Source organism: Lissotriton vulgaris, chromosome 1_1 (genome assembly GCF_964263255.1).
Source record: "Lissotriton vulgaris chromosome 1_1, aLisVul1.2, whole genome shotgun sequence".
Taxonomy (NCBI): Eukaryota; Metazoa; Chordata; class Amphibia; order Caudata; family Salamandridae; genus Lissotriton; species Lissotriton vulgaris.
In genome coordinates, this window is record NC_141685.1 from 1,568,501,478 (window position 1) to 1,568,529,317 (window position 27,840).

The following is a 27,840-nucleotide window of genomic DNA, read 5'->3' on the forward strand; positions in this document are numbered from 1 at the left end:
TTTTATAAAGTATTATTTTTATTTATTTTGTCATGATGTGAGAATAAACCTGACCCTAACACCACAACCTAATATTCTGCTTTTAGTTTATCACATTGGACTGTCATCTTGGAGTCAGGCCTTCTTAAAGTCTAAGATGTACTTGTTAATAAAAAGGCACATGGTCTGAATACGATGAGACTAGACTACATTGAAGGTTCCTTTGCTGTCCAATTCCACCACCAATACATCCACCACAGATATCAATACCACTACCACCAATACTAATGCCACCACCCATATCATCACCAATGCCATCAATGCTACCACCACAATGCCAATGCCACCGTCAATACCATTACTGATATAGCAACTAGCACCACCACAATCACTATCATCAAGCATTGGAAAATACAATACGTTTTGGGGTAATGTGCTAGCACATGAAAATGCATAGTCAACATGTCTGTGTTATCACACATTCTAACATTTAAACCAGGGCTCCTGGCCTTGCCAATGATTATCTATATGATTAGTAGCCAAACTAGTAGGAAATTTCAGGTTACTGACAGCAACAAAAACCATCAATAATCATTTGGGACAATGTGAGAGACAAACTTGCTATTTTTAAACAAATGGAGCCAAGTTAGGCTTTGACATGTCGTAAAGGCTGCTTTAAGCACATCTTCCTGTTAAGGGATGGAAGAATGCAGACCTTTCCTCACCGCTACGAAGTGGATCGCTCACCAATCTTAAAAAGCAGAAATGTCATTGAAAAGTGAAAGATTATTCTCTACCGCAGCCTCCTCTTAATCGTTCTTCAACTCTAAATCAGACGTTAGCTGTAGAGATTTGTTAATTGTGTGTGGAATACTTAGCAACTAGCACCTTGAAAACCACTAATACCATCACAATTCACAAAGGTCTTAAGTATATCCAACAAGGCCTAATGCGGAACAGACGTCTGTAGCTGAAGAACTGGATGGTATGGTGCAAGAGACTTAAAATTTGAGAGGCATCCTTTGGCGAAGAGCCATCGGCGCATATGGGTAGAATTTGTACTTCATGTAATAGGCAGAATGGAGCCCAGGAGACTAATGCATTTGAAGAGCGTATGTAGAAATCTCCTAAAGACAGTACTAGATTTTAAAAAAAATTGAGCAGAAAACAGCCAATACAAAAGCAAGAGAGAGGAATCTTCATTTGATTCCATGTTCTCCCACTGATGCTAGAGTTTACTCACAGGCCAAAGATCTCTCCTAAGATATTCATCAATTTGTCCTAAAATTGTCAATCTCTCGCTCCAAAAATATTTCCATATAAATATTCAAGGTATACCCATAAGACGTTGGCTTTTTAGTGAGTCAAAGGGAATTCCAGGCGTTTGAAAGGTTTTCATTTAGCAGTTTATAAATGGATGTAAAACAAGAACATTTGAAATCTGAAATCAAATTTTTAACACTTTAATCAAAACAATAAATAATTTAATTTTGGACTTTGGGGAAATAGCCTTATAATTGTTATTTTTTTTTATTTGCTAACTAGGAGAATGGTGAATGGGTTGAGATGGCTCCTCTTTACGCTAGGCCACGACTCTGTATCCCATAAAAAAACACAGTACCACTCATAAAAGCTATCCTGTGAGAAAAAAGAAACTTCAGCAAGTTCTTTGACTCCCATGATGAGAATGTCTCTTTGCATCAATGTAGAGCTCCAGAGCCATTGCCAATCCAAACATATAGGAAAACCATGCCTTTTTGGGGCTATGGCCTCATAGTGAAATTGATTGTTAACTCGCTGGGACAAGGGCAAGCTTAGCAAGATCCATTTACCTACATGACCACAGTGGTGCCATTGTAGAAACGTTCACTACAGCAGCAGTGCAGACAACTCACTGTGGTTTAAGAGAATGGGCAAGGGAATTGGTAGACACAACCTGTGTAGTGACAAAGTACTGGATGTGCACAGATGTCAAATAAATGTGGTTTATGCTATGAAAAATGCTGCAGACCTTCTTTGGAAGAAATACCATCCTAGGAGCCTGGTGGATAACATACTGAACATAGTACATACACATGTGGACCTGTACAAAAACTTCCAAACAATATAACTACATATAATGTATAATTTAACAAATGTCTTTCTAAAACTTAAAATAACTATTCATTTTAAGATTAAACAGCAGCAGGGCAATGTGTAGACAATTCACCTCAAATATAACTTACTTAACCACTTGGCTGCTAGGCGTTTTCCCGTCCTGCGCTGGGTTTTATTATTTTTCATTGTTTTATGACGAGCTGGCCTTGTCATCCGCGCACGGCAGGTAAGCGCCATGACGAGCCCAGCTCGTCATTAGCCTCGAAGGGGTTAAGGTATGGTTTGAACACATAATACAGAAATTCAAAGACTACTATGCAAATCACATATGACAAGACATCATTCTCTCTCTGCCTATTATTCAGTAATTGTTTACTAATTGTAGCCATATTCTAACCCCACCAATAGAATAACACACTTAGTCATGTCAACAATGATTTAGAACGCTTTCAGATTAAATAAAGCAGCTTTATCAGAACTGCTCCTCCTATTTATAATTATATGAACAACCTGAGGACACTAGGTAATACGTACTGATTGGGGAGTATAATTAGCAGGTCTTGAAAGGCTTTTGTGTATAATATTCTTCAGAGACCTCTTTGCTTTCTAATCTCTCACTTACTTCAATCACAAAATGATTATGGACAACCGGACACTCTACATCTTGACAAGATGTATTCTTCGACAGAGTGGTACAAACCTGCAGAGCTCCTTCAACAAGTGGACACTAACTTGCAATAATGGACTGATTTATGTGTAACAGAATATCTAACTGATTTTTTTTTAGTAAATCCCCACCATTAGCTGGGGGGTGGGGGGGTGGGGGGGGGGGGTACATTGTTTTTCGTGGCTAACACGTGCCTGATTTTCCAAGACTCCAATGGGATTCCAATTTCTTATGAGTTTTCTGAATTCTGCCTGAAACGAAGCATTATTACTAATGCAGCAAAGGTAGAATTTTTGACTCTTTAAATGTTTTCTATATTGACACTGAAAAGGTGCAGCAGGTTGACAAATTTTGTTACCTTGGTATAACCTTCTCCAAGGACAGGAAATGGACTAACGAATTTAATAATATTCGGAATAAAATGGCAAAGAATGCCCATGGTGTTTTTAGATTCCTGCGAAGGTCGTGGATCGACCTACCAGGGACATGCTCAAGATTTATCAGGCTAGATGTGTCACCATAGCAATGTATGGGGCGGGAGTATGGGGCCACAGTTGCAATTATAATCTGTAGCTGGAGGAAAATTCTTTTCTAAAAAAGCTCCTGTCTTTACCAACCTCCGCTCCCACCTAACTAATCCATAGAGAATTAGCTATCAACTATTTAATTGATCTGTTATCACTTAGGCCACTAATGACCTGGTGCTTTATTTGGCTTAAGGATGAGAAGTCATTTAACAGATCTATAATCGAGGATTGTTTATCATTGGATAAATACCTTTAGATACCCTGGGTTAAATATGTTGTTGTTTGTTTTTCAGACATATTTAATTTGAATATTTTAACTGAACCCAGTGCAGCATCTAGGATTCCTAAAGCTGAGTTGAAAGGCAAATTCTTGGCTTTTACGGAGAGGAAGCGGGCATTAGCCTCTGGATCCTTGTCCACTGTCATGTTTTACAATAGATACAGCTCTGTGGAAGGTTTTCCTATTTATTTAACCTTGGTGACTAGGCCTTCACATAAATTTGTGCTTACTAGACTTAGATTTGGTATGGCGCACTATTTAGTGGCCCACCCGAATATCAAGAAACACCCGACTGGGCCATGTATGTGTGATGGCGTGTCTTTGCACTTTTTCCTGTTCTGCAAACTGTACATGAACTTTCGTACTACCTTTCTGAAACCTATGTTTGTTAAATATGGTGTACGCACAGTTAAGCAGGCTATGAACTTCATTTTTAATCTGCAATCTGCAGACATCTGTTTTTATACTGCAACGTTTTTTTAATCATTGCATCAATTCCAGGAAAAGTATGTGTTTTTAATGAATTACGACTGTTAATATTACTTGTAAATTTTTATGAACTGCTGTAATTGTCATTTATGCTTTGTGCTTTTATGGTCATTTACATGTACCGAATAAAGCTTCATGAATTTAATTGAATTGACTCTGCTCGGCTAGATATAGGTGTGTTTCCTCAATTAACCCGTTCACCTCAAAGAAGAGAAACACTGGTATTTAGAGGACCAAGGTGATCATATTCTTCAGGTCGTGCATGGACAGGCGCCTAATGATTCATGTTACTTGCATTTGTCAGCATCTCGTGCTGTCAAATGGAGGGGAGTGCAGTTAGTTACTAGGATTGCTCTTCACTTTGCTATAAATCAAATATGTGCCATGACATCCTCCCTGTACAGAATGCCATTCTAAATATTTATACATCTTTACAGATTCTTCTATAAGTGTTGTTGTGCAAATTAGCGGGACTCCCTTTCTATCAGGTGACCCAAAGTAGTACTTCCAATTACTCATCCTCAGGGTGGATACGAGAAGAGAAGGCAATGCTGCTCAAAAAGATAACATTGAACTTTTCCATGTGCTTCACTGGGGGAGCCATGCCACAAACAGGTGGCACTTTCACTCTGAGGCCAATTAAACACTTCCCTCTCTGTGCAGGAAAATTCTGTCTACCAATTCTCAATGAATTGCGCCAGGATACTCCCAAGTAACGGAGCGCGCTATAAAATGGTTTATACATACATACATACATACATACTTGTCACAGTGTTGAGATGCACCAACTGTTCCAAGGCCCACCTGGAAGTCATATCGTTGCTTGGGGCACTGCTGGTTAACTCGGCACTCTCTGACAACGCAGCCACTCTGCTGGTCTGAATCGTGGATCTAGCCAAGTAAATGCTACAGGGTCTGCGGCCCTCACTGCACAGTCCAGGCTACCTCCTTTTGAGATCCAAAGGCATGTCTCATGGGGGCCCAAGAACTCTGTTGAGTTCTGGAGACTTCACATCAAGCCAGATTCAATTACTTATGGTGCTTGCGAATATTAGGCCAAGTTATAAAGTCTATCCCTGAGTTCAGGACCTCAAATTCTCCCATCTTATCTGTTATTAGGCCCACTACTTTGGATGTTAGGCTTGGTCACTCCAGTAAGGTCCATCTTACTCTTTGAAAAGCTGCCTTCCTAGAAAACACTTACCAGCGCTCTGCCATGATCACTGCTCAAGACTACTATACTCAAAATCAAAGTCAGAATCTTTATTCGGTTATTAAAACAGAAGAACCATAAAAGTACAGCTAAAATCACAGTTAAAATTCATCCAATACACCAAACTATACTGCACTCAAAATGGGTTGGGTCATCACCTCATGCTTAACCCTTTCCCTGCTCATGACGGCCCCCGGCCGTGTGCGCACGATGGCTGGGGGCTGTCCGAGCCACACCCACGATTGGAATGTCTAGCACCACAGCAGAATTCCCGCCGCATCCAAGGTGTAATGGTCAGGTATCCTAGAAGGCACACAGCACATTAATACACTGCAATTGTACCCACCATGTATGTGAGGGTATCCATGATCATGAAGAAATAATGCAGAAGCAAAAGTGATACCTTTTCATAAGAACTTTGTATATGTGGGACTGTTAAAATATTCCTACTCCTAACAAACTGAATCCTTCTCAAAGTATAAATGTTTGTGTCAGGAAGCAAAACTATCCACCAAATACTTATTATTTCCTTTGGAAAATTACAGAAGACTTTATCCAAAAATCAAGAAAAGTGCCAATTTACACTTCAATACACCACTATACAAAATGTGCAAACCTCAGCTGAGGGTGTCATGTGCTTATCTAGGTTCCTGATCGATACTGTGACCTTATGCCCCTATTCGGCTATAAATCCATTTATTCCCTATATTGGCATAACCGTTCAAGTGCGATTTTCTGTAAAGTCATCTCTGGCCTCACACGAGCAGAGCCACAGAGCCACATTCCAGCATGACTCTCTGCTACTTCCTTTGCGACCAATTAGTGCAATGACAGAGCAGCAGTCACTATCTGATATTCCTAGATAACACTCCGAGTTCTTCAACAAGATAAAAACTTAGCAAACCTGGAAATCCCCGCTTGCTATGTTTTGATTAGTAATGGAACTCTAATGAGCAACTGATAACTATCACTTCCTAGTGACATCTTTAATTGACGTCTTATGTCCAGCAAACTTGCGTCAAACCCGGCACCTGTCAGGTATAAATATTACCAACGTTGCCTTAAGCAATGAGCGAACATGTTGCTGATGCCAGCTGCCTGCATGACCCCGTGTTGGTAAAAACTAGCACTCTGTCGCTGCAGCCTGCTATCCTGTGGTGGTGAAGCTACTGATTACCATTATCGCCGCTACAGCGCGACCTATGGTGCAGTACGCTTGAGGAGCCGTGCAGCCGTCCTCTGCGAAGACATCCAGCCCAGCTGCCCGCGGACGCTGTCACCCCTCCTTCCTCGACGCGCTGAGAGAAGCCGCTGCCTTTCTCGTGCAGAGAAATCCAGTCCCGGCGCTTCCAGTTTACCCTCGCAGGTGACTGGGATATCGAGAGAGACCCCTGAAGGAGATACCAATCCTCCATCATTCTATTCAGAGGTATGGTGTTGACTAAACCCTTAGACGAGAATTCTTGAAACAAACCTTGGCAAAACCAACTTAACTTAAGCTACTTACTTACTCCCCTTCTCACGTGTTAGGCTTAGGTCAGGCACACTGGGGTAGGCTTAGTTAGAAGCACCAGTTGAGTATGTTAGCCTAATGTATATATGACTGTATATATGTTTTATTACTTTTAAACCATTGTATGGCTAAGAAACCATATCAATGCTTTTACAGTTCTATTTCGCTATTCTTATCTTACTGTACGTACTTTTTATAATAACAGTTATTGCAATTGTGGCAATACATTTCTCTTGTATGAGAAGAAAGACTGTTCAATAAATGTTAACCCTTTATTGATACACGCCCGTCTCTCTATTCTCTACATACTGTGAAAGTAAACTGCACTAGACTGACTGAGTGAAATCTATGTCTATTGTTTCACACGACCCTAGAGATCGACTCTTGATCTGAGGAGCAAAGTTGTCATGTTGCACGGTTGTTGGAAAGCTGAATCCCTTCTTGTCTGTGCCAAGGAAGCTGATCACTTCCTATGCAGAGAAGAAAGTTTCCAGTGACCTCTGAGCTAGTTGGTAACACAACCCAATTAAGTTTAGCATAGTCAGTGGAGGCCTGGAATATAAGCAGTTCCACGTCGATACTACTGTTTATGTTATTCCAATGCGCAGGGCCTAGTGGGAAACTAGGAACTACACTACATGGCGCCCTAACGTTTGGTAAGGCGATAAACTAACGTAAGACTTGTAGAGTAACTCAGTCGTGCATATTTCACACCCCTTTCTCCCGTAAATACTCCAATAGACGTCTGGAGTGGGTGAAAGGTTAAAATCCGCCCGACCTTAGTAGGAAGAGATTCCTATGTAAAGCTCTGGTTTATTCAACGTTGAAGGATACAGTGTTCCAAAATATTGTGCATCTAATCTTTGTCTCCTTGGAGACCTACTCTGCAAAAACTGCATTTATACAATGTCAGTAGAAAACAACGGCACCACTGGGGCCGCAGTAGATGCGACTCAGCAAGGTCCCGAATACACAGACCCGGGTGCTATTATCATCCCGGTCCAGTTAAGAAGATCTATAACTTTAAAACTTATAGAAAACGGACTGCCACCTCAAGGTGGTACAGTAATTTTCGTGATAGAGGCTCACGAGTATCGGCAGACAGAGGTATTCTATTCATGGATAAACTTTCCAGCGGTAAACGCTATAACACAAGAGTTTCACTATTACAAAATAGAGGAACCTCCGGGAGAGTACGCTCCTTTCGAGGAGGTTGAAATCCCACTTAAATTTCAAGAGCACCTGCTCTGGTTTAATGGCGCCCTAAAACACAATGATCACATAACCAGGCTCGGTCCACTAGGTAGACCAGGAGCCACGTGGCCGGTTCTAGCCAGCTACACACCACATCCTGACATTGCAAAAATGTCTAGAGAAGAGCTGTTAGCACAGCTAAACACATTAATAAAAATACATAGGCAATTAGTCCAATATGTAATGCGGACTGCAACAGTCCAGCCAGCTGTTAATACACCACAGCTGACCCCTCATCAGGGGAACACAAATAAAATTACACCACAGAACATACAGTCATGTCTTGGTAAAACACCCGTAAAACGGGAACAAATTCCTTTCTGGTTAGCCCAGAAAATCACTCAAATAGAGGCAGTATTTCCTGATACTACCCCTATTGAGAAACACAGAATCTTGACCATCTGCCTTCCTATGGGAATCGCACCACACGTGGAGGACTGCGACACTTGGGGTACAGTCTTTGCTTCCATTTACACAAAAACACACGGTGTTCGGTCTATGGCGGTAATACCAGACGTGCTAAAACAGATTCAAAATGAATTCGGTCCAGAACCAGCTTTAAATCTAGGTATGAAATTACTGAAAGACTTCAAGCAGGTCACGGCTATATTATTAGCCAATGTAAAGGGAGAAGCAGCATCTGTGGCGATTCGCCAGAAGTTGAGGGAAACAGATATAAAAGATCCTGTTGAGCTAGCAAAAATCATAGAAAAATGCTATGAAGAATTAGGTAGAGACAGCTTGGGTGGAAAACCAGTTAAGCCCCAACTGCTCGAAAATCCTGAAAAATTATTTATTAAAAATAATTTAAACACTCCTAAAAAGAGCTGGGATGGAAATAAACAATCCACTCCCAAGGAAAAAGTTTTCCAGTCCAGAGGAAGGTCTCCTCGACGGAGGGAAAGAACTCCGACTCGAGAACGCCAGTCTCCCCAACGGGAGCCCTCTGAGAAAAGATATAACCTTAGAAATAGGGATAATCTGAAAAAACCTGATAGATATCAAAGTATTGATACACGTCCCTCTCGATCTTTTCCACAGAATTCGGAAAGAAGAGGACGGTCAGACCCAGGAGAGCACACCAAGTCCAAAGACAAGGAACCTGCTCAAAATAAGAAATCTCAATTTCCTAAAAAGAAGGTAGCCAGTATTAGAGTAATCAACCATGCCGAGAATACTGAGGACACAGTTGAAAAACGGGGAGTGGGCATTGACAATGTTGGACAGTGCAGCAGAGATCAGTATAGCGCGCAAGAACTTGATGAGTCATCTGGAGACAGTGGACACGAATGAATACATTCAGGTTGAAACTGCCGACGCCAGACTTAGCGAGCCCCATAAAATATACGAAATAACATTGCGTATGGAGGGTGATAAGACTAGGAAAATTAAGGGTCTATTTTGGGATAAGCTCTCAAAAGGCTATGATATTCTGTTAGCTGAAAAAGATTGGCCCCCAGAGTTTGTCAGGGAGTGCCCTCGTGGCGAAGAAGTGATTATGCCTGCCTTCTCGAATCACATACCGATTCACAAAAAATACACATATGCAAGGAAATGGGCTGTAGCCCAGGCACCTGCATTGTATAAAAATCATGTAGGATGGGATGAGGATTCTCCGCCTCACAAAATCCAACTAAAAAGTGAACCAACTGCCCAACGGCAGTATCCCATAAAGCAAGAAGCTAAAAAACAGGTCAGGGAGATCTTAGATCAACTTGAGTACCAGGGGGTGATTGAAACATGCACCTCTCAAATGAACAATCCTTTGTTTCCTGTCTCCAAGCCAGACAATTCATATCGTCTAGTTTTGGACTACAGACACCTTAATACATGTTGCAAAACTTTTGCAGTACAAAACTCCCATAGTGCAGCCCTAATGAATAACATAGTTAGGAAAAAATACAAAACGACATTAGACATTTCTAATGGTTTCTTTTGTCAAAACATTGCACCAGAAAGCAGATACTTGACCGCTTTCTCCGCATTTGGGTCACAGAAAAAATTCTGTCGACTCCCACAGGGGTTCAAGAACAGCCCAGGACTATTCTCAGCTAGGGTAACAGAGTTACTACAAATCTATGATGATGAAGCATTATCTTACGTAGATGATATTTATCTCACAGACGACGACTTGGATACTCACTTGAAAAGAGTGAACACCATTATACTTGGGTTCGCAGCAGAGGGTTACAAATTCAACTTTAAAAAGTCCCGAATTGCCCATCTGACAGTACTGTTTTTAGGGTACGAATTATCAAGTGAAGGGAAAAGCCTAGCGGACAACTTCTTAGAGAAGTGCGCTGTACTCCAAGCTCCAAAAACGCTGAAGAATTTACAATCAATACTAGGTTTTCTGAATTTCGGAAGAACTTACATCCTAAATTACGCAGAGAGGGTTAAACCTCTCTACGAACTAATAAAACCTGATTTAAAACAAATCAATTGGACTCAAAAACACACAGAAATTTTGAGATCACTGCAAACAGACATGTTAGCAAAAACAAAATTAGATACACGTGACAACACGATTGATCTTGTAATCCGAGTCATCCCAGGAAGATGCGGATTCACGTACCTGACCTCTAATGAGGGAGAAAAGGTACCAATTTCAATTAAATCTCACTTGTACACACAAGCAGAAAAAACATTCAGTCGCACAGAAAGAACTGTGAACGCAGTGCAAATCGCATTAGCAAATGAACGAGAACTAGCACACGGCAAACGGATTAATATCCTTACAGCGGAATCCGCCTTCGAGGCGCTATTCAGCCCAGTAAACCTGCCTACAGTGTCACTGGATCCAAAATGGATACAGTGCATAGATTCTCTAGGAGCGGAAGACGTGAAATACTATTTCGCCCCGCAATACGAAGAACTGAATGATTTAGAATATGAAGAAGAATATACTCTGCCAATCGAAATCCTGCCTCTCCCACAATACGCATGTATAATCTATACAGATAGCTTTGTACAGCATTTCAACGTAGAGAGTAAATCCTACAATGCAGCATGTGCGATCATTAAAGGTCGTTGGCTGTGCGGTAAATTCAGACCGAAAGTAACAAAAACTGAATCTGTAAGAAACTGTTCGGTTCAGAGAACTGAAATCAGATCTTTAAAGATGGCGCTCGAAAATGCAGAACGCGAATTCCCCACACTTATCGTGTGCGATTCTCATTTTTGCGTCAATTCTTACAACAACAAACTGCAGAGTTGGATCGAAAACGACTACAAAGATGACACAGGTGCCACAATAAAGCATAAATTGCTCTGGAACGAGGTAGCTCTTTTAAGTAAAGAACTACAAAAGACTCACGTGATTCACGCACAGAGTCTTCAACGTGATGGCGTTCACGTTGCAGGGAATTCATTGGCTAATACAGCCACCGCGGAAGCAACTAACCCGGCTTCCGTAGCCACAAAAAAGCGTACAGATAAGTATATAGACGGGGAAACCATGCTAGCAGTAAAAACGACCGTAAAAGGCGACTGTGCAGCACTACCCGTAAACTATCCACTCAATTATGCATACATAATCGATGCAAACTCCGTTCCTTTTGCTCGAATCCCTGGAGTGGGGGATAGAGTAATTCCAAACAGGAGCAGGAGGGGCTTCCTCCTACTGGAAGCACACATGGGGTTGGGTCTGAAACACCAAACAATCAAAGCCTCTCTGAAAGAATTGCAATCAGAGTACTGGTGGCCAGGAATGAGTATAGATATTCAATGTTTTGCTCAAAATTGTGAAGACTGCAACAGAGATCGCAGTAATGAACAGGCCAGTGTAGTTTCAGGATCCCTTCTAGACAGCATAAGGCGGTCTATCTGCGCAATCAAAGAAGAGAAGCGCGTCCCAGTGTACAACGTTTAAGACGAAATGCACTTAAAAAATGAGGCCACCAGCACTCGGCTGACGCCTAGAACTGTTATAAAAGATTAGCGAGTCCATATCGGCACATACGCAATTACCACGTTCCATTCTGACCAGGGTCCTGCTTTCAGCTCTCGAGCCTATGAGGAGGCCATGGCTAGCATGGGAATTGGGTTGTGGTATTCTTGTCCGTCGCACAAGTGTGATAGAAAGAAAAAACCGGGACATAAAGCAATCTATAACAGCGAAGGTATTAGGTTCAGGCGCTGGGTGGGTCAAACATTTAATAAGTGTCCAGACTAGTCTTAACAACATGCCAAGAAATTCTCTAAAAGGTTTCAGCCCATACGAACTATTGTTCGGAATAAGAATGAACGTTCAGGACCTCGATAGTCAGATGTCAGTGGTACAAGAAGAAACAAAGCAGTTTGAAGTAAAAGACCGTTTGGCTGTTTTACAGGAACTGAATGAAACAAGAAAATCATTAAGCAACATAAAGTTAAAGCAACAGCCAAGTACCACTGACGAGGCACCACCCGCAACAGCCCCAGCAAGGCCTGTCTGGATTCCAAAGATTGGGGATCTAGTCAGAGAAAAGATCGCGGTTAAGAAGGAATTTGGGCCTTCTTACAGAAAAGCAGTACCTGTCTTAGCAGTCACCGGAACAAGATCAGTTGTGCTACCGCCCCTTGCTGGTAAAAAGGAGAACAGAGTCGTGTCCATCGACCTGGTAAAACCACAAGCATGTGGCCTATAATCAACAGTAGGCCCAGTGGACTCCCAAGAAACAACAGAATACCCAAACTTGCAACAATCCAAGAGGTTCAAACTGAAAGACTAATCACATTCGATCAGCCTGCAGTGCACAATGAAGGACTATGCAATAATGCCATGGAACTCGTGCCTCTTGAAACACAGATTGAAACAGTTCATCAAGAAACAACACCAGTCTACAATGATGTGGCATCAGAAAATGCTACCGAGAGACAGATTGAAAGAACAATCCCATCAATTGACAGAACTGCCTCTGGTTATTTCATCAACTTCGACAACTTCTCTGAAGATTTAAACGACCCCGAAGTGATGCCAGAAACAAAAAAGTATTCTAAAGAAAATACAACAGGACTCCTTCAACAAATCAAAGAACTATATCTGGATTCACCGTTGATTGAGCATTGGATCATCTCAGGGGTATTCATACTCCTACTATGCCTAATTTTAGTTTTAATTTTAGGAAAGTTCATTACAATTGAATGGACACAGCAAGTCAGAACATCAACCTAGTCCTGAAACCACACAGATCATCCCACGTGAAGAAAAGAGAACTGTCAACAGTAAATGTCACAGCAATTCCAATACCGGGTGGGTAGTATGGGAGAAAACAGACTATGAGATCTATGGTCCGGTCAAAATCCTGAAGTATCCTCATCAACTAAAGGTTTCCTTAAGTGACTTTTTGACACCAAGTACACTCTCTGATGATTGGGACTTTAACAGTATTAATGACATGATGTCTGATTTAGTAATGTCAGCTAGATTCACAGATCATGATTATTTACAAGGTTCATCTAGTTATGAGCAGTTATTCTGTTATACCCACTATGGGGATCATTACTTGCATAAATCTGCACAGCCTAGAAATGTTTTTATGTATAATCAATGGGAACATTGTTCTACACCACCTAAAAGCAGTTCTAAAGCATTTTTTGAGAAATTCAAATACTTCTCAGGGTTTAACACCAGTGATGCAGAAACGTTTTATTATAAACTGTTAGATAAAACAGGAATGAAAACAATGCTGAAAAATTCTAAATTGATATATTCAGAAGCATTTTATGACAAAATGATGACATTTGGTTTTGATTATTGGAAAAATAATATTGAAACAAAATCAATTTGGGGTACAAAAGATTGGCAGGTGCAAGGCATAGAAGCACTATTTAGAACCTGCATGATACCAGAACAAATGTTATTTCTAAATGACACTGTACACCAAACATCTTGTCTTGGCCTAGCCAAGAACAAAGACCTGAAAACACCGTCTATACCAAAGCCAATACCTGAAAATGCAACAGCTGATATTGAGTTAGACGTGTCACAAATTTTACATTTCAACAGAACAAATCCTGATTGGAAAAAGTGGTTAATCTGGCCTACAGACACAAATAGCTGTCAAGATAGATTCCTGAATAAAACACAGGGTTTAAAAATGACCAGATTAGACTCGAGATATTCCCAGAGACAACATCCAGGAATTATAACCACATACAGTGTAGGGAAACTCTGCCTAGAATGGCTAACTACATCCACACTGGCTGAAATTAAGCAACACTTGTCTTTATTAAAAGATGGTGCTGATTTGCGCGATTTCATTCTTGGACCACGCAAACAGCGTCAAAAGCGTTTCATAGCGACCAGCATCTATGCTGCTTACAACGAGGCTTGGAAAGTAAAGCAAATTGAAACTGCTGAAAAGATACGAGAAATTGATCGTATTAATTTGGAAAAATCACTTTCTGTGGTAGACAATGGGTTAATGACTCTGTCTTCCAGAATATATTCTTTGGACAATATTGTATCCTCTGCCTTTGATGTGATAGACAGAGATTTGCTAATGTTACAACATGGCCAGTCTCAATTACGCTCTATTATAGAATTAGGCTGGACGCTGCAAAATCTTCGTTCAGGCTATGTGCCTTGGCGTTTAATCAACACAACGTCATTATTTTCCATTTTTAACCTTACTGATAAACAGATCAGTTTGGCACAGAAAGGAGCAGACTATACAATCTTGAGCATCGAGAAACTCGAGAGATTACCATTGACAATGTCAGAGAGTCCTGTCATTGAATGGATAATACACGGAATTATCACAATTCCGGTAACAACTTTCCGCTTTAAAAAATGCCTTGAATACATACCTGCTGGCCAATATGAACAATTGGGTAAGGGATATGTAAAATCCGAATGGAAATTACCATACACTCATTCTTGCTATAGTGACAGCGACAAAAATGTATTTCTTAGTGGTGACAACTGTAAACACTCACTAAGCGGTATACTTTTGTGTCAGGGTATTAATTTACACGGAGCATGTGATGGCAATTCAAACAACCTTTCATGCCACCAGCTAGTCACACCTGCAACTCAGATAGAGCCCTTCTTTATGCAACTCGCAAACGGGAGTTACATTCTAAGAACGGATCACAGGTGCTGTGGCCTCGCGCCCGGAAAAAGTTATCTAGTGCAAGTAACGTCCATGGTCAAATGTTGCATGCAAGCATTGTTCCCGAGCGGGCCTCCAGACATAGTGACTCCCCTCTGGCCTCGTCTGAATCTCTATTCTATACGAATTGATACATTAAGCAAAATGAAATCTGTGCTTTTACAGACAACAGTGCCTATAACGTCATCTAAAGAGACGTATGATCTTCTAGTCGCAAGGACGGCTACTGAAGTCCATGACCTTTTATCAACAAATTGCCCCGTGCATTTCGTACAAATGCTCGACCAACTCCTTAACATGTCTAGTGCTACAAGCATCCCAGGCATATTTAAGACAGTCTTTACGGGACTGCTAACACCCTTCCAGGCAATTTTGGGAATCTTTCCTAATTTTGTGCACTCCATCTTTGGTGGTATTCCACTATTTTTTGGACTCATCGCAGGGATTCTATTTTTGACCCTTCTGCTACGTTATGGCAAACCTCGGCTCAGACATAGCTCCCATGGGAATGGAAGAGACAATCCTAGCAATGCGCTACAGGGACAGGATAACTAACGTCCTCGGATTGGCCAGGCTGAGAGATCTAAATATGACCTGGTTCCTTTCATTCAGACCGATATGGCAAAATTGCATTTTACCTGTGCTACGGTGTATGCTTTGCGGCGATGAATGCGTGTTGGACATCTGTCTTTCACTTCCATCAGCAGTACCAATGGACGTCGATACTTTGCTAAGTCCAATAACGGCTCACGCATTGTGTTGTCCCCAGCGGCTACCAATCCTGATGACGGCATTCGTGGAGACTCCTGTACTACAGCCAAGTGGTAACAGTGGAGCGAGTGACAAAAGCAACATCATCCAGGTACAACGTTCTGTGAGCAGGGCTGGTCCTGTCTTCGATGACAGCAATCATTCTCACACCTGCCAAGTTACAGCGCTATCTAATTTGGTTGAACTATCACCTGATTTTGTAGACCAATTCTTTGCGAGCCTGTCTGATACGATGTTCTCACCCACAGAGAAACAATAACTTTTGAAAAGCTTTCCGACACACGGCGTTCCCATGAACTCTGAATTCGGCCTTCAGTTTTGATCAACATAAAACTGCCAGGAGCTTTGGTAAACTGATTTTTCTTTTAATTGGACAATTTTTTAAAAAAATATTGACCCTCTCTTTTTGGCACGAACAATTCTTTGCTTAACGTAAAAACTATTCTTAGAGAACAGAAGCTTCACACTTCTATTTCTAAAAAACACATCTAGAGACATAACAACATAACACCAGCCTCTAGCACACATATTATTACAATGCATTTTTATGTGATGATTTATCTCGCATTTCTTCTGTCAGAGATACTTCATGTGTAATTCTTTATGCATAATCGTTCATTGATTTCATATGCAATAATTTTTGAATGATTACTATGCTTTAAAAAAAAAACGTACAGTACCTAAATTCCATGTATTACAAGTACGCCTATTTCGAATGCATTTATGTATTTTGGGGTGGGCTATGTTACACAATGTTACACATGCATCTAATTGCTTAGTTTTAGTAATTTTGATGGACATGAATTCGTGGAGTGGGTGTCATGTGCTTATCTAGGTTCCTGATCGATACTGTGACCTTATGCCCCTATTCGGCTATAAATCCATTTATTCCCTATATTGGCATAACCGTTCAAGTGCGATTTTCTGTAAAGTCATCTCTGGCCTCACACGAGCAGAGCCACAGAGCCACATTCCAGCATGACTCTCTGCTACTTCCTTTGCGACCAATTAGTGCAATGACAGAGCAGCAGTCACTATCTGATATTCCTAGATAACACTCCGAGTTCTTCAACAAGATAAAAACTTAGCAAACCTGGAAATCCCCGCTTGCTATGTTTTGATTAGTAATGGAACTCTAATGAGCAACTGATAACTATCACTTCCTAGTGACATCTTTAATTGACGTCTTATGTCCAGCAAACTTGCGTCAAACCCGGCACCTGTCAGGTATAAATATTACCAACGTTGCCTTAAGCAATGAGCGAACATGTTGCTGATGCCAGCTGCCTGCATGACCCCGTGTTGGTAAAAACTAGCACTCTGTCGCTGCAGCCTGCTATCCTGTGGTGGTGAAGCTACTGATTACCATTATCGCCGCTACAGCGCGACCTATGGTGCAGTACGCTTGAGGAGCCGTGCAGCCGTCCTCTGCGAAGACATCCAGCCCAGCTGCCCGCGGACGCTGTCACCCCTCCTTCCTCGACGCGCTGAGAGAAGCCTCTGCCTTTCTCGTGCAGAGAAATCCAGTCCCGGCGCTTCCAGTTTACCCTCGCAGGTGACTGGGATATCGAGAGAGACCCCTGAAGGAGATACCAATCCTCCATCATTCTATTCAGAGGTATGGTGTTGACTAAACCCTTAGACGAGAATTCTTGAAACAAACCTTGGCAAAACCAACTTAACTTAAGCTACTTACTTACTCCCCTTCTCACGTGTTAGGCTTAGGTCAGGCACACTGGGGTAGGCTTAGTTAGAAGCACCAGTTGAGTATGTTAGCCTAATGTATATATGACTGTATATATGTTTTATTACTTTTAAACCATTGTATGGCTAAGAAACCATATCAATGCTTTTACAGTTCTATTTCGCTATTCTTATCTTACTGTACGTACTTTTTATAATAACAGTTATTGCAATTGTGGCAATACATTTCTCTTGTATGAGAAGAAAGACTGTTCAATAAATGTTAACCCTTTATTGATACACGCCCGTCTCTCTATTCTCTACATACTGTGAAAGTAAACTGCACTAGACTGACTGAGTGAAATCTATGTCTATTGTTTCACACGACCCTAGAGATCGACTCTTGATCTGAGGAGCAAAGTTGTCATGTTGCACGGTTGTTGGAAAGCTGAATCCCTTCTTGTCTGTGCCAAGGAAGCTGATCACTTCCTATGCAGAGAAGAAAGTTTCCAGTGACCTCTGAGCTAGTTGGTAACACAACCCAATTAAGTTTAGCATAGTCAGTGGAGGCCTGGAATATAAGCAGTTCCACGTCGATACTACTGTTTATGTTATTCCAATGCGCAGGGCCTAGTGGGAAACTAGGAACTACACTACAAGGGATCGCCTCAGGAATTTTCAAATATGGTAACTGTGGTCATTAATCATGACTCCATAAACAGATAGTTAACTAAACTAATTTGAATCAATATATACACCTTTTACAATATTCACATATATCACATATTTTTTTTAAAAATCAATACAGCTACCATCACTTTTTCTGTGCAACAACATGCTTACCCTTATAGACGCCTTATTGCAAAAAACCTTGTTAATGGCCAGCCATGTTGGTAGATCCAACATGTTCTGCAGAACCTCTTCATCCAGCTCCAAGTTTGTCAATTGGCCTTCCCCTTTTAGAGTGCTTAGGTTGATTTTGTCGGGAGATAAGTTTTTGGTAAACCTGAAATAAAGTAAAAAGTTCCTTTTTAGAAAATATTCAGTGAAGAAGAGATGTTTGCTTGTAACACTGGATCTCTTACACAGTAAATTCATTTTAGATTATCCAGCTAACTGATACCCTTTCCCTCATCAAGGGCCTGGAATATTGGATTATTAAAATAAGAAGTGCAAATGTGGGAGTGCATCACTCAGAGATGTATTAGAGGAACTCTAAAGCACAAATGGTAGTGGATCTGAGACACACCATGAGAAATACTGATAGGTGAGCTAGTCTGTGGCTAGACCGCTGCTCCCACCTACTGTGGGCCGCAGTAGCTCTAGCTCCTTTGGAAAGCATAAAAGCAAAACAAAAACTTCAGATTCAGGCACAAAGGGATTACATGTATTACACATCCCTTTCTCTGCTTCACAATGCTACACAGTGAAAATTACAGACTCCACCCCACAGAAATGTCTCTTCTGCTCAAAAGATTTTGCAGACAACACACGCTGGGGCCTCTAGCACTGAGCCACTCCCACTCAGCTTCATGGAAAGGATAACAGTACTGCTGGGTAAATCTTGGAGGAGTATCTATTTTCATTTCATAGTCTTCAATTTGTGTTTGAAAACTAGTTTCTGCTCATTTATTTTTGAGCATGTTAAGTCTTTAGCCTTCGAGAGGGGTGAACTTTGCGTCTTTTTGATTTCATGACAAGACCAGAGGCTAGTGTAATGCAGTACCTTCTTTATTGCCACATCTCCACAGCACACCTTAAAGAAGGATAGACAACAAGTGAGAAAGACTTTGCCCCATCTACCTAAGAAGGGTAAGTGTCTGAATGGTCCAGCAGAGTTTGTAGGAATGCTAAAAGGGTCCGGGTCTTCTTCAGTGTGTGGCTTTTAAAGAAAGAGCCACTAGCGGAAGAAAATACCCAGAACACTATGCAGGTTTTGTTCATACCTCATCAACATCTACTACAATTCAAAGCCATCCTAAGTTCTCAAAACACCCTTCCCCAAACGTTTTAGGATTATGGCAAATCTAATATTACACAGGAGTGAAGCTATGTACATTCGGGAGCATAGCCAATGATAAATGTGCATGTAATTGTATCCATGTACTATGGAAATGTCTCAAGACAAAAAAGACACTGCCAAAGGATAAAGGCAGCACTAACAGTGGGGTTACCAGCACCAATGGAGAAAACAAACACTGGGAATATGGGAAGTGACAGACCTGACTAAGTATCAAAAATTGTTTGTGAATCAAGGTATGGCAGCAGCCAAAAGAGACATTGCAAAAAAATGTGGGTGCACAGAACCAACGACCATACTGAAAGGGTAACATAACACAAACTGGTTTATAGTGGCCTAAAACATAGTGTATGAGGCTCCTCACCCACGCACACAAGGCTCTCCACGACATGGGCCCGAAATACCTCAACAGCCGCCCCATATTCTACACACCCACCCGCCAGCTCTGATCCGCCAGCCTCGCCCTCGCCTCCGTCCCACGAATTCGCAAGTCCACCGCCGGAGGAAGATCCTTCTCCTACCTGGCGGCCAAGACATGGAACTCCCTTCCCACCCACCTATGGCTGACCCTGGACCATCTCTCCTTCAGGAAACAACTCAAGACCTGGCTGTTCGAGCAGTAGCGACTACCCCCCTCCCAGAGCCTTGAGACCCAAGCGGGTGAGTAGCGCGCTTTACAAATTTGTTTGATTGATTGATTGAGGGATAGGGGTGTCCCCTGAAATATTAGAAAATCTGGAGTTATACATGTTCAATATAGTGCTGCCCCCCCAAACATGTTTTTGGGGGGCGGAGTACAATATTGAATATGTATACCTCTTGCCCAATTAATATATTTGCACTGGTACACTGTCTGGTCAATAACAGTCTGGTTTCACAATATGGTTATTGTAAAGATATTAAAATTGAATTTAAAGTATTTTATTAAAATGTTATAGCCAGTATAAGACATATGCCCTATCCCCAAACATGCCTGTATGTATGATACAGATTTGCTGGAAAAAAATAAACGTTAAAGTGGAGTTATACGTAGGTCTTGAAATAATAATCAAATTACCGTTTTAAACCACCCCAAAAAAACAGACATCAGTTTTATGTAATTGACATAAGTATAACTTGAACTGCCACAGAATTCAGAGGTCATCAGTGATGTAATATGTGAGGTCATAAGCAGTGCATCATAGCATGCCTGTACAAGACACAAGAGATAATGCCAATGAACCGCTGCAGGAACCGAATGGCTCAAGTGCAGAAAACACGGACTCACACTGGGACCTGTAGTGGTAGGAAAACAGAAAGTCATGCAATTCATGCAGGGGGCTAATGATTCCTATGGAGAGGTAACCTAGAAGCAAATAACTCAATAATATTTCAGCTCCTAATAAGAAGACATGCGTCATGAGCCATACCATGAGTCCTTCACTAATAGAAGCACTCTATGGCCCTACCAACCAGGATCATGGAACCGGTCGCTTCAACCCTCTGCTTACAACAACAGTAATACCCGAGAACTTTAGGCAGAACACAATAATCAATTTCATTATTAAAAAGATCATCACTGGCATTTAGGGAATTTATTTGCTCATGTATAGCCAACTTTTCTGTTCAACATCATATAATAAAATGGTGCAAGTCAAACTGCAGTAGCAAATAGAGAAGGATCCTACACTGGGCAACTTCACCTCAGATGACATGCGAGGGAGGGATGCAGTTATGTCAGACGTACGCGAGAACCAGACACGGTTAGAAGGTAGATTGCGACACTGGGTCCCTTGGAAACGGCTGGCAGCATTTAGTAAAGTTGTGGCCCACTTTATGTTTGTATAGAATTGAGGCTTAACTGCCTACACAATAGACCTTTCTTATAAAATATAATCAAAAAGTTAAGGTGCTATTGAAATCATAGTTTACCAGTGGGATGGCAGACGGCTCACCTATGCACTGCTTACCACATATCTGCAGCCCCATGCAGATATCTTACAGTAACACAATATGCTTCTGGGTGGACTCCAATCTAGTCAAAGCAGAAGGCACTCACTCTGTCTCAGTCACGGTCTCTACTTAAAAGTGAAATCGTTTTTTTTTCCTGGATGGAGTGGATGGTAGGGCACAGAAGAAGAGTGAGACCTCTACTGCCTCTAAAGTAATGGGTCCAGTGGCGTAAGATTAGGGGGGAACCCTGAATTTCAGGGGGAATACTCAGCACAGTATACTTGGACCCAAGTGATAGGTGGTGGGCTGGGGGCTCCATGTACTTTGCTTTTGGGGAGGGGGGGGGCTCAAGTTTCATTACGCCACTGCATGCCTCTCGCTCTCCCCTGCCAAAATCAATTGAGCAAGAAAACCAGACATTATCTTTGATTCCAACGCACATTTGACCAAACAAAATGCCTTATCTGGGAATTAATGTGTAACCTTACCAATGTGTCTCGTGTGTATAGCCTTAGATACTCTCAATACAATACCCATATACTTGCAGAAAATTCAAAATGTTGCAGACAACCCATTTGTTTTGAAACAGGAAGACCCATTTAGAGACTCCAGTAGAAGACATGCAGTTAGTGGTTATTGAGTATTTACTACAATGAAGTGACATTACCCATTCAAAATGTGGTACTATAACATCACTACAAGGGAGCGCCATGCCTTTTAACATCAGCTAAAACCTAGGGGTAGTGCCAAAACGTTGAATGTGGAAAAGACGTAAAACCACTTTTTCCTTAGGCTTTTTAACATTAAAAGATAATTTTGAGCAAGACCATAAACTAGGTGCCACACTGCCAATACAGATGTGTAGTATTACAACGGATTTCATAGGCAACTCTAAATGAGAGTTGCAATTATCGTAACAAACCAGGCTCCCAATCCTTCAAGTGGCTCCTAATTAAAAAAACAGTGAGAGTGGAAAAGCTCCCATTGATGTGCATAAGCCGGTTAAACAGGGTTTCTCCTACTCAGAACTGAAATACTAAGTTGTCATTTAGCCCTGCCCTCAGCTACAGCTCAAGACTTGCTAAATATGAGTAAGAAGGCCTTATGAGCAGCAGGAACTTAAATCTAGAACAGAATTAACTCTCCTTGCGACCACCGGTAGAGCATTGTATCTGGGAGAACCTTAACTCTGCCTACATTAAAGTAGTGTTCCTTTTTTTTTAGGTTTGGCTGCACAGAACAACTGTTTGCCGACCTACAGTTACTGCCCAGAAGAATATAAATCCCTCACTACTTGCTACTGACTGTATAGAGTATCATTCCACTTCCCATAATGGAAACTATGTTTACATCTTTAAATATGGTGAAACGTGATACGCCAATTTCTTTATCTATTGGGTGCCCTTTATACACAAAGCAATCACTTTTGTTTCTTTTTTTCACTGCAATAGACCATAATATTTTAGCCCAGACGAAAAAAAATGTAAGCCAGACCTACTGGCTTTGCCAATGCTGGTTCTGCTCTTTTTATTTCGCAGTATTTCATGACTACCACTTTATAATATTTAAATGTTTCCCGTTTTTAAACTTGTGATGAGTGTGGTTCCACACACACCACGTTTTCACTGAATCCTTGATAAATCAGGCTGGTCGAAATTAGAATTGGAAACCACAGTATGAGTCACACCAGACACAATGCTGGGACAGCGGTTTCATAAATGTTGGCAAGGACCAGTGGGCATGTGACATGCTAAAACAAACTAAAGAAGGGAAGAGCTGAAGTTCGCATCTAGTGAAAAGGATCCCTTTAATGATTTATCCAAGGACCATAACGAATTAGCGGAACTGAGAAGCATCCTTTATTAACAAAACAAATGTAATGCAAGTTAAGTGACTGGGCTAAGGCAGCTTAAAGAAGTCTTGTCCAAATGCCAAGTGGAGTGAAGCTCTGGCACTAAAATGGGAAGCTTTTAAGAAACTAATGACTCATTCAAAATCGAGGAATTAAATCAGGAAACTTTGACAAGATGTGTTGTTTTTTTTAACAAAGCACTGACAATCTCCTGACTAACGAGAAAACACATAATACACACGAAAGAAAGTACAATCAGGTTTGAGTCAAGTATACATTTTAAAGAATCCTATTGTGGGTATTAGTACAAACATATCTGGCGAATTCAATTATACTACATGGAGTAGTTTTGTACACGGAGTATGGGAAAACAGATTTTTCCTAATTAAACTTTATAGTATATTTACTTCCTACTGACTGACTCTGCTACAAAACAGCTACAGGGAGAACACAGGGCACACTGCCGCAAGTGCAGCAACATTTTCCCATCGCCATAACGCCACCCATTGACACAGGCAATAAATACATCTGGGTTTGTCTTTACGTCGAGACTGAAGAGAGCATAACAAACGTGTAAAGATGACCATGTTTGCATACAAAATCACAGAGCATATTAAGAAGGTTGAATTCCCGAAAGTAAAGTACAAGGGCTTGGATGTGAAGATAGTATGATCTTAATTCACTACAAGAAACTGAGGTTTGAGGTTTGTTTTACAATCAAATGGGCCTTCAGTTTACACTGGCAGCTGCAAGACAGGCGTCCAACAACTTGTCTGGTCTTTATTTAATTCTACAGCAGTTGTGATTTCAAATTCTGGGATGCTGGGCATGGAGCCGTAGCAACAGATCTAGGCCTGGGTGTAGTACTACGATACGATCCTGGAGCGTGCGTAGTTTGCGCTACAGTGCAAAAGCGCGTTGCGTAGCGGGTATTTTTTGCTTGCTCGCAGTCCTCAACGACAAGTAGGCGACCGCAAGCGAGCAAAATCAACATCCCGGCGAGACTTTTTCTTCGTTAGCGATCAGCAACATCAAGTTGCCGATCGTGAGCGTGGAAAATAAATAGGGCTCCCGGTTTTCCGTTTTTACGGATTTTTACATATAAATATAGACGGGAAACAAGTTTTCCTTTATATGTTTTATAAGTAAAAAACGGGAAAATACTAGTACATTTTGTTCTGCTGCAATCTGCTGTCTCCCCCTCCTTAGAGGGTTAAGAGGTGTCAGCCCGGGCTGAGACACCTTCCCGGGCAGGCACGGAGCTGCCAGCCGCACCAGAGCACTTCACAGGTCTTTGAAAGACCATTAACAGAGATGTGGCAGGGTGCTGGGCCACCTTTGTCGCAGAGATGAACGACGGGAGAAGAGACAAACCCCTCCCAGCAAGTTAGTTAAACAAAGCATCTGGCAAAAAGAACGGCTCACACCGAGAATGCAGAGATCTCAATTGCAAAGCTTTATGCTGATGGATTTAAGAGGGCCAAACCTGCTCTACTCCCCTCATTATCATTGGGGGTAGGTATGTGAGAATTCTATTTGTCTGGAGCTCAGTGACTCCTCTTAGAAGACGATTCTGTTTAGGCGCAACACAGCAAGACCTCCTTTGCACACACACTAGTGTCACTCACAGTCTCTCGTGCAATTCTAGTGCTTGAAAGTTACTAGAACCCGAAGATTTTGGAGCGCTTTACCTGACGACAATCACATTACACCTGACAGTTATTCATTTTTGTAGGCACGGGGAGATTAATTGACTTACTCAGAATCTAAGGATATTGAGCCGGCGCTGAGCCTCAAACCTCGTTCTAAAGTTCCAAAGTAGGCAGTTTTGGCTGTTATACCACATCCCCTCCCTGATATTCAGAGAGGCTTATTGCACAAACTGCGAGACACTCGACTCTAAATATAATTTTATAAATGTTTGCACTATCTGATTGCTCCCTCCCCAACATATCGCTTCTTGTCTTTTATTCGGTCTGATCTTTCTTCCCCAAGAATTCTTGTATTGTAGTGTTTAATGTCCTCCGTATTCTACCGGCCAAGTGGGCCCGCCGGATATAACCATTAGAAAAGCCTCGAGCTAGTTAGCAATTATAATTTTAAATCATGTTCTGGAAGTTTTCATGTACACATTTCATGCTTTTTGGCAATCGTCAGAGAGAAGTATTGCTATCTTTTTGGAGGGAGGATCCCAGTATTTTGTTTCCAGTGGTCGAAGTGGGGTACAAAAAAGTAGGGAAACTGTGGGAGTAGAATCAGACGGCGGGAATTTCCAGAGGAATGGGACAGTGAGTGGAGTCAGAGGTGTGGTTAGAAAGAGCAAAACATCCCAGTTTTTAGTATTTGTTTGGGATTTTAGTGACCAGTTCCAGCTTATTACATTATTTAATTCAACCAATGGATACACGTTTAAGGTTTAATATGAGTTATCGACATTAAAATATATTCACAAACTGGGATAAGTTTCTAATCAAAGAATGTCCCAAATAAGCTTAAAAATGGAATCACAAGCCATATGTCTCTGAGCCATGAAGTTTCTATCATCCGCACTTCTCCAAATTTCCACAAAAGCAGTTCAAACATGAATGGCAAAATATCCTAGTTTGCAAATGTTTTCCACATAATTAGGCTCTGACATATTTGCCACATAATACATTCTGCTGCATAATCTGACGATTTTAACAAAAAACGTGTTTGTAGCTCAAACAAATCAAAAGTTACAAAAAATGTGACTTGTGTTGCTGCAAAGGGGAGGGCCCTTTGCAAAGGTTGACTGGTCACCTTTCTCACTGCTGCATTTGTATGTTACACTGGTACCGATGAGGCAAAATCTTTGCAGAGACTATTAATATGTGTAAAGAGATTAAAATAATAAAGTATCAGAAAACGTACAGCATTACGAAACAGTCTTTTTTGCTGTATAATTTAGTTAACACTGCAACATAATTTTGTCCTCAATTGCTGCATAATTCCATTGGCCACAAAGGAGGCAGCATGTGTTAAAAGTGCTTGTGCATGAAGTAGAGAGACCGTAACGTTTGCAAACTTAGTTTGGTGCACGTGCAAATCCTGTATTGCCGATCCGTGGTGGGTTGGGCTACCACTGCTAAAACAAGGCCAATGGAGGTACCAATGGGTGAGGAATTCTGGCCTCAAGGGTCCTGAGACCTCATTCACAGAGTCGCTGTTGCTCTAGGGTATGCTGCTTCGTAGGCCTACCCCCAAGACTGGAGATGAACGTCAGTATGGATTGTGGTGGACAGGCCTTCAAGGTTAACTCACACTTGCCACTGCTAGGGCCAACCTGCTGATGCTAAGACACCAGGGCTTCTAAGGTCTGGTGTGGCCTTCTAAGGTCTAGCATGGGAATGTGCTCCTTCAGGAGAGTGGTCTGGTGGACTAGGCATGACGGCTGAGCCCGGTTCCCCAGTTCCATATTCAGCAGCTCTGGCCACAGTGCCACATCCTCTCCCCACTGAACACCATACTAACCCACAGAGAGAGAAAATTGCAGTGCCTTCAGCTACAACCCAATTGTGCCCCGCTATAAACTCCTGGATGTGACTCAATTCAAATATGCACTAAACAAGAGTAATACGCTGTCTGAAAAAGAGCCTTGACTCTATATCCCCAGTTCAGAAAACAACTCAAAACTTACTTGTTTACCAAAGCTTTCAACTAACTGTCCTCCTGTTTTTTTTTTTTTTTTTTAATTTACTCTTGCCTTTCTGCCTTGTTTTCTGCAAGTTGTAGCACCATGAAGCCGCTGGCGAACGAGCGCTTTATAAATAATTTTAAATTCAAATTCAAATTCAAATTAAATTCAAATTAAAAAAAAAAAAAGTAACAACATCATGGAAAAAGCAAACACTCATAATGAGTGCAAGATTAAGTAAAGCATATGAAATGTGAGCAGGAACAACATGGTTACCTTAACGCTTTTACACTAATTATTCAGAAATCAATGAGTGTTTTTGCCTATAAAGGTAATGGCATGACTACAGGGCCCGGAAGGGACCCGTTACAATGTCCATTGGTTATATACTTACAAAATGGAAGCAGTATAGTGGAAAAATCATTTGTAATTATTTAATGTACATGCACTCTGTGTTGTTTAATGAAACATTTAATTCTGCTTCATACAGCCTGCCTGTTGGAATGTAACAAACATTTTAAGATATTATGAAAGTGTTTTCTATTCAAGTAGTGTTACAAGAAGCTTGCCAGTCTCCCTGGAACATGCTATGGGCAGACAAAGGAGTAATAAACAAACATTTTCAATGCAATAAGTCTTGCATATACCCGAGTTTAAGCTATTGGCATGGTAAATGACAATGCCTTTTATGTATATATATATTTTTAAAACAGATAAATAAAAGGCATTGTCATTTACAATGCCAGTAGCTTAAACTAGCGTAAATGCGAGACCTATTGCATTGCAAATGATTGTTCTCCTCTGCACACAC

General features: G+C 41.3%; 1 protein-coding gene across 1 annotated transcript in view; it reads right to left on the reverse strand.

Moving 5' to 3' along the window:
• Positions 1–27,840, reverse strand: part of BLTP3B (bridge-like lipid transfer protein family member 3B) — a 349,381-nt gene that overhangs the window by 303,750 nt on the left and 17,791 nt on the right. Inside the window, exon 2 of the mRNA XM_086918075.1 lies at positions 18,414–18,576. Coding sequence (XP_086774201.1) covers positions 18,414–18,576 — 163 coding nt within the window. The remainder of the gene's footprint in view (positions 1–18,413; positions 18,577–27,840) is intronic.